Below are 15,887 nucleotides of genomic sequence, written 5' to 3'. Positions count from 1 at the left end.
CACATGGTAAGAAAATTTTGTATAAGCAGGCCCGCTGTGAATTGTTTGGATGACACTTTGGGGGTACTGTTGCTCGCCTCCATAGCAATCTTGATGCCTCATCCACATCTATTATAGTCCCCAGGGAGGTGTCCAGTGCAAAGTCTGCTGCAATTTCTAGGGAACGCTTTCAGCTGATGCGGCCATATGACGAGGACAAGGTGTTTGCAACGATGCGGCCAGCAACATGTCCTCTCAAGCCTTGCCCTTGCAACAACTACTGCCCAGTCGCAAACACCCCCTTCTTAGGGAAGGTGATTGAGAGGGTTCTGGCACAGCAACTGCAAATACTCTTGGATGAAACAGATTATCTTGACCCATTCCAGTCTGAGTTCAGGTCTGGTTATGGGACTGAATGGGCCTTGGCCACACTGATGGATGACCTTTATCGGGAGGACAGGGGGAATGTGACCCAGTTATTCTTACTTGATCTCTCGGCGGCTTTTGATACCATTGACCATGATATCCTTCTGGGCTGACTTGGTGAGATGGGTATCGAAGGCACTGTTTTACAGTGGTTCCGATCCTATCTCTAGGGTCATTTACAGAGAATAACATTGGGTGATTGTCTTTCGGCCCCCTGGCAGTTGTGCTGTGGGATGCCATAGGTTACCATCTTGTCCCCCATGCTGTTTAACAACTATATGAAGCCCTTGAGAACAGTCATCAGGAGATTTGGGGCAAGGTGTCAGCAGTACACTGATGATACCCAGCTCTATTTCTCTGTAACACCTGAATCAGGAGAGGCTGTACAGGCCCTTAACCAGTGCCTGGACTCGGTGGTGGGCTGGATGAGGGCCGATAAACTTAGTCTGAATCCTAGCAAGACGGAGGAGCTGTGGGTTGGTGGTTCCTGAGTTCGGATAATTGGTCAGTTGCCTGCTTTGAATGGGGTCATACTCCCTCTGAAAGAGCAGGTCCATAGTCTGGGATGGTCCTGCATCCATCTTTGTCTCTAGAGGCTCAGGTGACCTCTGACCTTTGTAACTAGAGGCTCACGTGACGGCTAGGAGTGCCTTTTACCAGCTTTGACTTGTAAGACAGCTGTGGCTGTTTCTGGACCATGGTAGGTTGACCACTGTTGTCCATGCACCTCCCTGCTAGATTATCATAATGCGCTCTGCGTGAGGCTACCCTTGAGGTTGGACGATGTAGCTGGCGCAAAATGCAGCAATAAGACTGCTCACTGGGGCAGGGTATCGCCAACATGTCACCCCACTGCTGAAAGAATTGCACTGGCTACTTATTAGCTACCAGGCTAAGTTCAAGGTTCTAGCTTTGGTGTACAAAGTCCTATACAGCTCAGGACCAGGATACCTGAGGACTTATCACTTATATACCCAGTCGATCACTGCGCTCTGCAGGTGAGGGCCTCCTGCAGATACCATCTTATCAGGAGGTCTGTTCTGTACAACGTAGGAAATGGACCTTTAGCGTAGTGGCACCTACCCTTTGGAATTCCCTCCCCTTAAATATTAGACAGCTGCCATCTCTGTTATCTTTTTGGCGCCTACTGAGGACCTTTCTCTTTCAACAAGCCTTTTAAGTACAGCCCTTATCCCAGTCTGTGTCTGTGTTGAAATTGCTTTTTAATATGTTTTAAACCTTCTTTTAAAAACATAGATGTTTTTAAAGCTTTTTTATAATGTTGTTAAAGATATTTTGTTTTGATATGTCTTGAGTGGTTGATTTGTTTTAATATATTTTAAAATCTGTTTTTATTATGTGCTGAAGAGTTTTTTGCCGCCCTGTGTTCCTACTTGGATAAAGGGTGGGATATAAGTCAAATAAATGAATAAATAAATAAATTTTGGTGCCTTTGTTTAATCTGCTGCACCTGCCTCTTTTTATGGTACCATCTCCATTTTTATATTGCATTTTATTATTGATTTTAATCGATGAAACCCTCCAAAGTGACGTGTAAGCACTAGAAGGGCAAATTATAAATGCTCATACAAATAAGTATAAATACATTTGTCCCGGGTGGGGGGTATTCAACTCTGAGAACTCCACACCTGCAGCCTGAAGAGGTGCAGTTCAGCAACAGAGTGGGTACTTTTCTTCAGTATAGAAGCACCAATTGAATTTGCTATTTCAGGTTTACCTCTTTATCAGCTTTATCAAAAAATGAGGCCCAAGACTAAACATAATTTTGAACCAGTACAAGGCCTTTTTATAGGAGCGGGGTCATTTAGAAAGTTTTGTAGTTTTAAAACTTATTTTTATTATGATAAGGATTACTAACTCCTCTATTCTCAGGTATTCCTATGCTCCCACACTATTGTATGGGGGGCCAGAAGTATATTTTGCTGCACAAACTGAGTTGCCCAGGGGTAACCAGGCTCTATGAAAATGATGGAGATAAAGTATTAAAAGGACTTCACAGTTACAGGTCACATGTGGTCAGGAATAGCAAGGAAAATAGATATAAAATCCCCTAGTAGTGCACTACTAAAACATGGATTGCAATCCCAAAACTTTTGTTTTGCCTGATTTCATGTAAGTGAAAAACTTAGGGCAAACTTTTTATCCCAACTATTAAAATTTGGTGAGACTATCAAGCTAGCTAAAAATTGCTCAAATGGGGTTAGCAGAGGGAGATTCAGCCCATGAGCTACTAGGTAGACCATCCCTGGTTTACAGAGCCTTCAACACATCTTTCTTCAATTTAACTTGCCTGGAGATGAGGATTAGAAACACCCAAGGGATTCATGCAGGGCAGAAATGGTAGCCGAAAATGGCAAAACAGTAAAATCACTCCAAGTCTCAGGAGGTCAATTTTTAAATGGATTCAAAGCTACCCTAATTCTTCTGATAGTCACTGGTGCAGATGACAGACAGCCATTGCTTTCAACAAACTATCTGTGCAAATCAATTGATATGACAGCAGTGCCACTTTCAAAATTGCACCTGTCATTTTTGTGACAAAATAAAACCTATTTGTTTTTGTTTTTTTAAAAAAAAACTACCAGCAGAAAATGCAGGTGTAAATGTGGAAAAAGCTGTTCATCAATGCATCAAGGGCTTCTAGTACAAACTAAAGCCTGTGAAAGACATCATGTTTATGGAGGGAATGAGGGAAAGAGGCACTTCATGTCAGTAGGCCACCTTACTCATTTTAATAATTGTCAGAGGCTGTGCAGCACTGTCAAATAATCTTGGGGACTAGGTCCCTAGATGGATTTTAAAGCTGTCTGGTAAGCGTGGGAGGGCCTCCTCTCCACGCTTCACTGAGGGGCCTGGGCATGCTTCACTTAGTTTTAAGAGGCAGGAAGGTCCTGGGAGAATGCCTGCTGAGGAGGACACCTTGTCATCTTTTCAAAGTACTGCTTCTTCCACTGTCAGGCCAACTCTGGTGGCTGCTGCTCCTGCCTTTTGCTTAACAGTCAAATGTGCCCCGTCCTATACTTTCCACTAAGCTGTGCTGAGCGGTTGGGCGTTTACACACACATATAAAGAGAGAGAGACCAAAAGCTGAGGTGCGTGTGCGAGGGGTTATTCCTCCCTCATCCAAATGCAGGATCTCCAGCTAAACTTTCCGTCATCACCAGATCCTGGCCGAGAAACAAATGTCACTGCACTGAGAGTTGTAACTCAGTTATTTCATAATTCTCTCATTCCTGAAGTTACAGGTTTCCTTCCACTGGGCATGCTCAGAATCTGCACACAAAAATCAATTACTTGCCCTGAAATGGGGGTGGTGGATGCGAGACCTTTTGTGAAAACGGAGGCATAATGTTCTCCCAACGCTTGCTTTGTACATCTACGATTTATTTTTAATTTGTGACCTTCATACGTGCCTTGCCACTGTATCCGCACACAGCTAGTATTCACATGCATGCTGACAGCAAAGGGGTTCTAAAAATGAATGTACTATGTGTCTGCTTTAGTTTCTCAGGTTGCAGTCCTACACACACTCACCCTAGAATCAGCTGCCTTTCATTTTTATTTGAAGTAATGGTTTACAACATAAATGGAACGCAGGAAGCTGCCTCATACCGAGTCAGACCACTGGTCCATCTAGCTCAGTACTGTCTACACTGACTGGCAGTGGCTCTCCAGGATTTCAGGCAGGAATCTCTCCCAGCCGTACCTGGAAATGCCAAGGATTGAACCTAGGACTTTCTGCATGCAAGGCGGATGCTCTACCACTGAGCTATGGTCCCTTCTCCAAAGTACTGCAGAGACAAAGAGGGCCAGATACCTCCACTCATCTACTGCCTGCCCTCCTTTCTCAACTTGAAATTTAAGATTTGATTTTACCCTCAATGTGAACAAAAAAAAATCACTAATTGCTTTAGTCTCGTCTACCATGTCTGGCTGATCAAGAGTGGAATCAAAGTGCACTGGCTGAAAACTTTGCTTTCCCCTGATTTCTGTTCTATTCTTAGTAAAAGAATATATAGGAAGAGAGGTTTTCTTTCTTTTTTTTAATGGTTAAAGGCCTTGCAAGCATCTGCAACACAAAATCTCCTAACCCTAGGAGCCATGAACTAACCTGTTGTACATCCTGTTGAAAGACACACAGCTGAAGCCGTTGATGTAGGCGGACCTTTCGATGCTGCCAGATGTTCTCCAGCTGCCTCTGGTGATGCAGAACTTCATGAATAACATCGAGGACATGGTGCACCGCCTTGGAGTAGTTAGCTGAAGCTGTTAGGGAGTCTGAACTTCCAGGAGTCAAAGGCCGTTGCAGCTTGTCAAGCAGTGACTTCCCATCTTGGCTCACCTGTTCAGCAAAACAAGAATTTAGGAGCTCACCTGCAGGCTGAGTAATTCCAGTATGTGTCATTAGAACTTTGCATTTGCTTTTCCATCTGACCACGAACCAGAACTTCTCTACCTCAAGTATGGGAAAGCATGTTATTATTTCTTATGCCTGGAATTAAAGGAGACTACATTCGTGGTGCGTAGTCTCTATCACTGCAACAAATACATCTTCCAGACATTGTTGAACCTCAACTCCTATCAGCTCCAACCAACATAGCGAATGGCCAGGGGTGATGGGAGCTGTAGCCCAACAATGTCTGGAGAGCCACAAGTTTCCTTTCCTGTTCTAGAGAATCCCCCAAGCAGCTGGTAGGGGAGAGGGAAAAGGCAAGAGACTGCAGTGGGAATGAGAAGTCCCAGAATGCATGTGGAACATTGTATATGGTCTTTTGAATCCAGAACTGCAAAAACAGGTACCGCTAAAAGCCTTGAGCTGTTCAAACGCAAACAGCTCTGTCACCTTAGTTTTGATTTTCTTTATGGTTATCCTACAACATTCTTCTTACAAATGAGTTCATAGATAATTTCTAATAACTTGTTGGCAATAGTTATAATTAATATTTGATCCACAACCGAAGCTGATAGAAAATAGCAGTGGCTGGATAAGGCAGAAAGGTTAGTCTCAGTAAGTCAATACATTATATTCTATACAATAGGCCTGTGGTTTAGATGCAGCCTTGCACAATTGTGGAAAAGTGCCATCATTGTCAAATTTATTCAGGCAGTTGTTAGCCATCATTTGATAGTTACACATTATGCCAAGTACAACAATCACTCCAGTGTGTTCCAGCTGTCATAGTATCACTGAACTTTAACATTAAAAAGTAAGCTCCGAAAAGGACCTTCATTCGGTCAGAAGCCTCTGGCTGGTTGTAGCAGCTATTGGTTCCGATGAGTACTACCATCAGCCAGATCAATTTGTGCACTTCCTTGTTCCCTTCTTGTGTTGTAGAAAGAACCTTTATACCACAGGAGGCTAAGCAAGCAGGTAAGTAACAGTGCATAGAGAAAGTGGGAATGCACTACAAGAATGAGGCCTGCTAGGTGACTAATGCCTATTATTATTATTTATTAGATTTATATCTCATCCTTTCTCCCAGTAGGAGCTCAGGGCGGCAAACAAAAGCACTAAAAACACTTTAACACATCATAAAAACAGACTTCAAAATATATTAAAACAAAACAACCATTCAAAACATATTAAAACAAAACATCTTTAAAAACATTTTTAAAGCTTTAAAAACATCTATTTTTTTTTAAAAAAAGGTTTAAAAACATATTAAAAAGCAATTCCAACACAGACGCAGACTGGGATGAGGGCTGTACTCAATGACTGATGACTGTCTAATATTTAAGAGCAGGGAATTCCAAAGGGTTGGTGCCCCTACACTCAAGGCCCGCTTCCTAAGTTGTGCAGAATGGACCTCCGCATAAGACGGTATCTGCAGGAGGCCCTCACCTGCAGAGCACAGTGATCGACTGGGCATATAAGGGATAAGATGGTCTTTCAAGTATCCTGGTCCCGAGCTGTATAGGGCTTTGTACACCAGAACTAGAACCTTGAACTTAGCCCTGTAGCTAATAGGGAGCCAGTGCAATTCTTTCAGCAGCGGGGTAACATGTTGGCGACACCCTGCCCCAGTGAGCAGTTGCGCTGCCGCATTTTGCACCAGCTGCAACTTCCACATGAACCTCAAGAGCAGTCCCACAAAGAGCACATTACAGTAATCTAGCCGGGAGGTTACCAATGCATGGACAACAATGGTCAGGCTACCCCAGTCCAGAAACAGCCACAGCTGTTTTACCAGCTGAAGCTGGTAAAAGGCACTCCTAGCCACTGAGGTCACCTGGGCCTCTAGTGACAAAGATGGATGCAGGAGCACCCCCAGACTATGGACCTGCTCTTTCAGAGGGAGTATAACCCCATTCAAAGCAGGCAACTGATCAATTATCCAAACTCGGGAATCACCTACCCACAGCTCCTCCGTCTTGCTAGGATTCAGACTAAGTTTATTTGTCATCATCCAGCCCACCACCGAGTCCAGGCACTGGTTAAGGGCCTGTACAGCCTCTCCTGATTCAGATGTTACAGAGAAATAGAGCTGGGTATCATCAGTGTACTGCTGACACCTTGCCCCAAATCTCCTGATGACTGTTCTCAAGGGCTTCATATAGTTGTTAAACAGCATGGGGGATAATATGGTACCCTGTGGCACCCCACAGCACAACTGCATCTGCATCTGTGCTAGAATTGTTTTTAATATATTTTCTTTAATAATATGTTTTTAACCCCCCATTTTAAAAGATGTTTTTAAAGCTTTTTAAAAATGTTTTTAATGTTGTTTTGTTTTAATGTATTTTAAGGTCTTTTTATGATGTTTTAAAGTGTTTTTAGCATTTCTGTTTGCCGCCCTGGGCTTCTGCTGGGAGGAAGGGCGGGATATAAATCAAACAACAACAACAACAAAAACAACAATAATAATAACTACAACAACTGCCAGGGGGCCGAGAGACAATTGCCCAATGCTGTTCTCTGAAAACGATCCTGGAGATAGGATCGGAACCACTGTAAAACAGTGCCTTCGATATCAATCTCACTAAGTCAGCCCAGAAGGATACCATGGTCAATGGTATCAAAAGCCACCAAGAGATCAAGTCAGAATAACAGGGTCCCCCTCCCCCCTCCTTCTCCCGATAAAGGTCATTCATCAGGGCAACCATGGCCGATTCAGTCCAATAATGGAATGGGTCAAGATAATCTATTTCATCCAAGAGTACTTGCAATTGCTGTGCCACAACCCTCTCAATCACCTTCCCTAAGAAGGGGGTATTTGCGACCGGGCAGTAGTTGTCGCAAACCAATGGGTCCAGGATGGGCTTTTTCAGCTGTCGGATCACAGCCTCTTTCAAGGAGGCTGGAACCACTCCTTCCTGCAACAATGTGTTGACCACACCCTGGATCCACTTGGTTAAACCCCCTCGGCAAGCTTTAATAAGCCAAGAAGGGCAAGGGTTGAGAGGACATGTTGCTGGCTGCATCATCGTAAGCACCTTGTGACATCATCAGGCTGCATCAACCGAAACCTTTCCCAAGAAGTTGCAGCAGACGTTGCACTGGACACCTCACCGGGGACTACAGTAGATATGGATGAGGCATCAAGATTGCTACAGAGGTGAGAACTTTACCTTCAACGTGCCTTGCAAACAATTCACAGTGGGCCTACTCAAAACAATAGTTGCTACAGTCAACTGGAGATTGTGGTGGCTTTAAGATCTTCAGTGTGAACTGGGCATCAGGCAAAATTGGCGATGAACGCCAAGGATCAAGATATCCTCTTTCCGAATTTTGTAGTAGGACAGGAATCAAGTCTGTTCTAAACCGATTTTATTGAAGCATATTATTGGCATCTATCTTGACTGAACTGGATGCATACTGCTTAGCCTAGATGTCCAGCCTCATCAGACTGACTGCTTGCAGTTGCTTAGTCTGCAGAAGGACCAAAAGACTTTAGTAAAGATGGTTACGTTACCCATCTATCTTCAAAGTACAGCCAAATATAAAGTATGACTGTGGTGGCGGCAGCAATTTTTCATTCAGTGATCAATCTGATGCTTGAGTGAACACATCTTTTAGTTACAATGTATTAAAGTTTATTGAACAAGAGAGAAAAATGTGGTCCCCTTAATCTTCATAGCTCCTTTTTATATATGTAGAAATGGAGTTTAATTTATTTCTTGCTTCACACCAATGAAAATAATTGACTCTGTACGATGACTGTACAGGATTGTCTTTCTCCCTTTTGAAACAAATTCTAACAGATTAAAGAATGAGTTTTTTCAACAAGATGTTGCTCTCTCTTGAGAGTTTTTGTTTTTAAGTGGGGGGGAAATCCTCCTGTATTAACATTACTGAAAGAGTCAAGTCAAACAGCTATTTTACACAGTCTATTACTGGATTATACCACTTAAAACTAACTAGATGATTAAATGTTTGAATGAAAATTCACATTTTTTTTTAACATACAGAAAGGAACAGTATAGGGAAGGTTTGTAACATAGCCATCTCTCTCAGATGATTTTTTTTTAACGTGATCATTCAAACATTGCAACTCCCACCTGCAGATGAAAGTGGCACTGTCCATCAACCGAAGTATTACACAGGAAGGCAGACGGCAAGTTTCAACTCCATGAATGGCATTATTTTGTTGTAATTCATTTCAAGGTAGACCCAAAGTAACTGTGTGTGTGTGTGCGTGCGTGCGTGCGTGCGCACGCACACACACAAAATTCGTGCCCCACTTCTCATGGCTGCTAAATTATACTTGAAGACAAAACAATATCCTCTGCTTTTAACTGGATAAAAATCACATACAGCATTTTTAGATTGTTACTTTGGAACAAAGTGAGAGTCTCATGAAAGATGGGAGGTGTCAAGCCATTATAAATGCAATTAAAAGACAATCTGAAATATTTGCGCAATGTATGCTGGTTGGCAACTAACCTGTATTAGGGACAGTGTTTTCAACTGAGCATAGGGTGAAGGGGCAGAAACATTGGCTCTGTCCACTCATTTACTCTTACACAACCAAACAAAAGGCTCTTTAACCCTATCTCTCCCTGGGTTAACCGCAAACACCGTTTTGGAAGAGCTCTCCCCTTGATGTGCGTTTCAGCTGCTCACTACGGTGTCTTGGGCTTGGGCATAGGAATCAGCAGTCAAGGCGTGTAATTGATGCTGAGGGCTATTACCAAGGTGCCTAATTGAGGCTGCACTCCGAGTATGTCTCTAACCTCCTTGGATCATTTAGCTACATTCAGAAGTGGCTGCAGAACAAACAAGTGCACAGATGAAGCAAATCTTGACGTACATTAACTAAACTTGTTAATATCAGATGTACTTGCCCTCAGTATCTGAGAAGGGCAAGAACTCCAGAAAGCCCTCTTAGAGAGATCGGGAAAAGCAGATTGCCATACCTCTAGTGACTCAGCATATGAATCTTGACCTAGGAAATCCACTTCCTCTGGCATTGGCCAGATTCAAGTTCACTTATTGCATCAAATAACCCCTCTCCATCAGGGCGTCTTTAAAACTCTTTGTTAATCCCCAAGAGACCACACTGTTCAGCTCTTGTGGGTCCTCTCCTTGCTCAGGATGCTTCAAGCTGGTTCAATCTGTTCCTTCCTCATGCGACTTCCATGAGGGAAGACTGCGCCAACCCCAGTTATCTCCCCTTCCTTGCCTCTTCCATCCTGCTCCCTTGCCTCATCTCTGTCAGTTGTTTTCTTTGAGTTAGTTAGGAGCCATAAATGGGTACAAAGCCACGTACTCTCCTTGGGGAAACTTCTCTATTTTTGCAACCACATTCGGAAGGTTCTTAAGAAAACCAGATTGCTTGCTTGGAAACTATGCAGTCCAGGTGCAAAGAGTGACATAAAAGGTTCCTTTGGTTCCTCTTCTCGGAACAATTAATTAGTGTTTAATTCCATTTCTCCCTATCACCTCCATTTCACAGCTCTTTTTTTCTCCCATCGTCACATTTCCCCAGCCCATGTTTCAGTTGCATTATGTATTGTTGTAACTTGTCCTGCGACCTCACAGTGAAAGGCAGGTAAGAAATTATCATCATCATCATCAACAACAACAACAAAAATATTATACTTTCCACTCTTGTATCTAGGACTCCACTGCAACCTGCTAGATCCCTAGAGCCACTCCCCGCTCCATATATATATAGTAACAATAAGGTTCCCCACCTCCACCTCTATCATAGAAGGAAGTGACACCTGAACTGTCAGTCCAGGCAAAGTGAGTTTGGAAAGCTTGTGTATAAGTTTTACTCAAACTATCCACTGTACTCTTCTAAGAATATTGCACTTTGGTGATTCAAGCCACACAACTATTTTAGTCTTTAATGTCATTTGGAACCAAAACTGGACTCAGTGAGCATTGCTAATTCCCTCCAAAACGGAAATAATTAAGATTACAGTGCAACCTCCTCATGGTGAGCCATGATGCTGGACAAACATCTCAAAATATCATGCATTCAAGGTAGATGCATGTGTTAACATGTAATGTGATTAGGGATGCGTGCTGGCTTGGAAACAAGGAGCTCCACCAAGGCCTCTTTTGCCATTTACACTGTTGGAAAGTGGATTACAGAGGCCTTTAAGGGCTTCTCAGCTAGGGAGAAAATGGCTGATGTGCATAATTATGTATGCAGTGGGGAGTCTTACAGAAGCTATGCTGTGGATGAGGTGGAAAACCTTTGAGGTTGGATTCGGCCCTAGAGCAGCAGTGGGGAACCCCTGGCTATCCCATGTCCCAATTTGGCTTGCAAGGAAACTTTCCACACACCATGCCCACATGCCATCATATGTGACATCAGGTGTGGGGCAGGTAGAAACTCAGCTGGATTGGCTACACAGTTGACTTCCTCTGCAGGGAACCTGATCGCACAGCCCATCCCTGGGAAAATCAGCTTTACCATACCCATGCTTGGCACTTTGCCACGTATAGGGCTGCGAACCCTCTTGGCACTGTGGTTCCCAAGTGCCCAGCTACCACCTGGCTGTTGGGTGCTAGGGAGGCAAAGCATAAGGCCCTTTGACAGGTGGGCAAGACAACCCACCTGTCAAAGTTGGGGACATTATGTTCTGGCCCATTGGCCCAAAAAGGCTCCCCATTCTTGCCCAAGAGCATCTCCCTGCCATGAGTTGCTTATTGGAGGGTTACACCTGGCAAACACCACAGATGGGTGGTGATATACAACACAGCCCTGTACTGACAGCAATAGTCAAGAAGTAATTTGACCTCTAGCACTGACGGTGTAGAACCTTTCTATGGCTGGAAAAGTAGACAATAGCAACTGGTTCATCCTAAAGGCTGAGGCCCTGAGTCTCCAGAACTTGGCTCCAGTGAAGACAGAGTGGTTGCAGGAGAGGGCTTGATTGCCTGGTGATAAATTGAACCATACACCTCTTCTAGTGGAAAAAACGACTTGAATTTGTATCAATGTGGGCTGTTAGGAAAAGTGTCAATTTATCTTTGCCAAGGTAACTCAAGTGAGAGATTCAGCTTTCATATTTTAGGTACAGATGACAATGAATGAGCAAAACTAGAGACTCTTTTTAGTGCCTGTTCAGATGCTAATTCTCTCCCTACTCTTCAGAACCTCTACAAGTTCTGAGATCAGGAGCAGGTTTAAAACTCCAACCTAACAGCCTTCACTTCATTCAGATAGTAATGTGAGAGGTCAGATTTATATATATGCAGGATCTCATGGACTCTGATAAACAAAAATTGCTTTTCTCCGGCACTGGTATAATGAAGAATGTTGGACACTGTCGGGAGGATGAGCTGGGCTCCTGGGGGGTTGTCAGAAGAGGATTCAAATGGCTGGCAGAGGGAGGAGGGAGGAACTTACCCTCTGTGGAGCGAAGCCGAAACAGAGGACATGCCAGAGATAGGGTCGCCTAGCAACGGGGAGCCTGAGAGCCTTGAAGTTTTAGAATCCTCCCCAGACATTCCCAGGCCCTCCCTTCTCCGCAGCTCAGAGCAAGAGGGAGGGCTGATCACAGCAGAAAGGTGGAGAGATGGTTTACCCTCAGCCCCTTCTTTATCACCCATAGGGGAATCGGACACTTCAGAAGAGGAGGAGGTGATGCCTCCCCCCTCACCACGCACACGCAGACGGTTGAAAAGACAGGAGAGAAGGGGGGGAAGGCGGGCAGTACCTGAGGGGAGTTAAGGAGGAGCGAAAGGTTGCGCGCCCGTTTAGCCCCTTCTTAAAGAACAGGCGGGAAGCAGCCCCTTGCTCTGTCAACTTTCTCCCAATGTCGCAGGACCTGTATCCCTGTATTGCTTCATGAGAAAGCGCAGTCTTTGTTGGACATTACTCTAATAAAACACGAATTAACTACAACCTCTGGTCTGGTTCCTGAGTCACATCCTGGGCCTGACAGACACACGATTCCCAAGTTTTCACAGGTTTATTTATTTATTTATTTTAGGTGGGGGATAGGAGCATAGAAAATATTTACTTCGTGTTCCTGCCCACCATACAAACTAATCCAGAAAGAGCTAAGACGGCTGCTGAGAGAAATTAACTGGAACATTTTGGCACAAACATGGGCGTAACCCCAGAGATCTATGCCTTCTGCGGTTGGTATCCAGATGACAAGCCAATGCTTTATTAAAACATGGACTGTTTTATGTGTAAGAGGTCCTCCTCGTTCTGTCACTAAGTAATACTGAGGCACACCAATAGATCCAGAGTTTATGAGCGTCTGAGGCTGGTGAGGGATCAGCCCAACTTCATAACTACCTGGTGAGAACAAAACTATCATCTTACTTGTCTTTTCTCAGGCTCCATAGCAATTACTGTGAAGAAGCAGCTGGTGGTGGAGGGAGGAGAAAAATGCAAAGACAGGAGTGAGAGAAGAAGAAACACAGAATATAAAGCTTTCTATGTGTATAGGTAGAGGAAATGATAAGAGGGTGTAACTGAAGGTTGGTATGAAGGTGAAAATTCTTACACTCTTATAAAAGACCACTTGCTTCCCTACAGAACATGCTGGGTGTAAAAATCAGCAGAGGAAGCTTTCCTGGTAGTTCTGCCACCCACAGAAGTTTTAGGAGAGGCAGCCCGGGAGAGGGCTTCTCTGTGGTAGCCCCAAAACTGTAGAACTCTCTCTCTACACAGATTCATCATTCTTCAGCTTCCACTGTATCCTGAAGTCATGCCTTTTTATCCTGGCCTTTGACAGCTGAAAAGTATTTGTGACCTACCTGAGAACTGGAAATTAACCTGATGATCACTGTGTACGGTTGGCTGGTTTCATTTTGTTTTTAAAATTGCACAGTAAAATTTTTATTGTTGTAATCCACCCTGTAAAAGCACAGCATATTTATTATAGCATAAGCTTTTGCAGACTAGACCCCACTTCATCAGATGAATGAATTGCACCCGTGTGTGTACGTGCATGTGTGTATATATATATATATATCTTCATGCTGACTACATAGATACAACATGCATCTAATGAAGTGGACTCTAGTCTGCAAAAGCTTACACCATAATAAATATGTTATTCTTCAGGGTGCTGCTTTTTGTTGTTTCTGCTACAAAAACAATCCACATTAAAATAGGGGAAATGATGTTGCCCACCTCAGAATATGCCAACGTAATATGATCATATATTCCTTGGTGATGATGGATGGCATCCTCCAAGTCCTGCAGTTCTGAAGGAAGCTCTACCTCACCGCAGGCCTTGCACCATGAATCCACATTACTCATGTACTAGAAGGAAAGGAAAATCCCAATTATTCACAAAAAAACACATAAATTAAGAGACAGCAGTAGGTCTCCTGCACAGTATTCTGCAAATAAGGGTGAATTAAGCAGCAAACTAGTCCTCTTGAAGGTAAGCTTTTCATTCATTGTTTATACAATAATGCTAGGAAAAACAGAAGGGGATAGAAAAAGAGGAAGGCCAAACAAGAGATGGATTGATTCCATAAAGGAAGCCACAGACCTGAACTTAGAAGATCTGAATAGAGAGGTCCATGACAGAAGCTCTTCGAGGTCACTGATTCATAGGGTCGCCATAGGTCGTAATCGACTTGAAGGCACATAGCAACAACAAATATTGCCTTTAAAACTCTGTTTTCTTCTATCTAAAGAATACTGAAGTCTGCAAGGAACAGCAGGAGTATTTCAGGAATCTTTTCAACTAGCAACTAATATGTATTTATTTCTACCTTTGTTTCAACTAGTTTAAAGAATAGGTTGCATTAAATAATGAAATAAATAAATAATAAACAGGCGCCCTGGGCTCCTTCTGGGAGGAAGGGCAGGAGAGAAATTTAATAAGTAAATAAGAAACACTATTTTTATTTATTCATTTATTTGCTATCCTTTGCAAAGAAGAGAATTGTAAAAGAAAAAACTTTCGCAAAATGAGAAGTCTTTGTTAGCTGTGGAGGGGCTTAGGAGAGGAAACAAACACATATGGAAGCACTAAAACAATCTGAAGCCAAACCTCAACTGACATGAGAAATGGGACAGTTATAAATGCATCCAGAAATCTTAAAAGAGTTCAGCTGCAATTGCTGGCAGCAGACAATCCCATCAAATCATGCACCCCTGTCACTCTCACCATTAATACACTCTCCAACATACAGATACAATGGTGGTAGCTTATAATTCATAGCCTCTTTTCCTGTGGACAAAGTGCTATAATTAAGTACCTAAGCATACAGCAGAACCACCCATTAATGAAGCTAATTCAATTAGTCCCAGACTTTTCCATGTTCTGTTTTTATTTCTCCTCAAGTTGCATTTACACAGAAGAGAACGCTAAAAATAAAAGAATGAAGCCTCTCCTCTTATTCATTTGGACACCGATACCGCAACGGCCAGGCACGTTGGGGGACAGCGGACACACGGTCCAGTTGCAGATTGGCTGGAAGCGAGACATGCTTGGCTCAGAAATTATGTACAGCAAACTTGTACTTCTGAAAGCAATTTGAACTGGGTAAACTTAAGGCAATCACAATAATGCATAATGGGCATGAGAACTAATTCTCTATGTACACTATCAGGTATGTCCATAATATGCCAGAGGTTAATAATGTGACATGCATTCCTGTCACCTGAATTCATTATCAGTAGAGCAGTATGGTGTTAGTTTTATTTAGTAGGTTCTACTAAAAAAAAAGGCCAAGTAACAGCCTAAAGCTGTGAAGCAAACTAGATCCTGGAGGTCTCAGCTATCTCGAAACTGACTGGCTCAAGGGAGGAATGGAAAGAATTTCCCTATTCCAGTCCCTCAAGAGAGTACGTATTCCTTTAAGGAACCTGCCTCCTGGTAAACAGAGCTCATCTCCATTGTCTGAACTTGCAATATAGGAAAGTACTCAACCAGTCTAAGATGCTAGATACAGAAATTTGCAGCTGCCATACTGAGTCAACCACTAGCCAGTCCAAAGCCATCTACTCCAATTGGCAGCAATCTTCAAGGTCTCAGGCAGGGGTCTTTCCTAATCCTGTTACCTTTTTGCTAAGGACACCAGGAAT

The 15,887-nt window shown here is 43.2% G+C and overlaps 1 protein-coding gene across 6 annotated transcripts in view; it reads right to left on the bottom strand.

The window, feature by feature from the left end:
- The window catches only part of TRIO (trio Rho guanine nucleotide exchange factor), a 279,134-nt gene that overhangs the window by 166,082 nt on the left and 97,165 nt on the right, over window positions 1-15,887 (bottom strand). For all 6 annotated transcript variants that reach the window (XM_061589413.1, XM_061589410.1, XM_061589377.1 and 3 more), the window contains 2 exons: window positions 13,977-14,108; window positions 4,538-4,768 (listed from right to left, as the gene is read on the bottom strand). In XM_061589413.1, the coding sequence (XP_061445397.1) occupies window positions 4,538-4,768; window positions 13,977-14,108 (363 nt within the window). The remainder of the gene's footprint in view (window positions 1-4,537; window positions 4,769-13,976; window positions 14,109-15,887) is intronic.

Source organism: Rhineura floridana, chromosome 1 (assembly GCF_030035675.1).
Source record: "Rhineura floridana isolate rRhiFlo1 chromosome 1, rRhiFlo1.hap2, whole genome shotgun sequence".
Classification (NCBI taxonomy): domain Eukaryota; kingdom Metazoa; phylum Chordata; class Lepidosauria; order Squamata; family Rhineuridae; genus Rhineura; species Rhineura floridana.
Note: the sequence above shows the minus strand (reverse complement) of the source record. Positions and strands in the feature narration are given on the sequence as shown.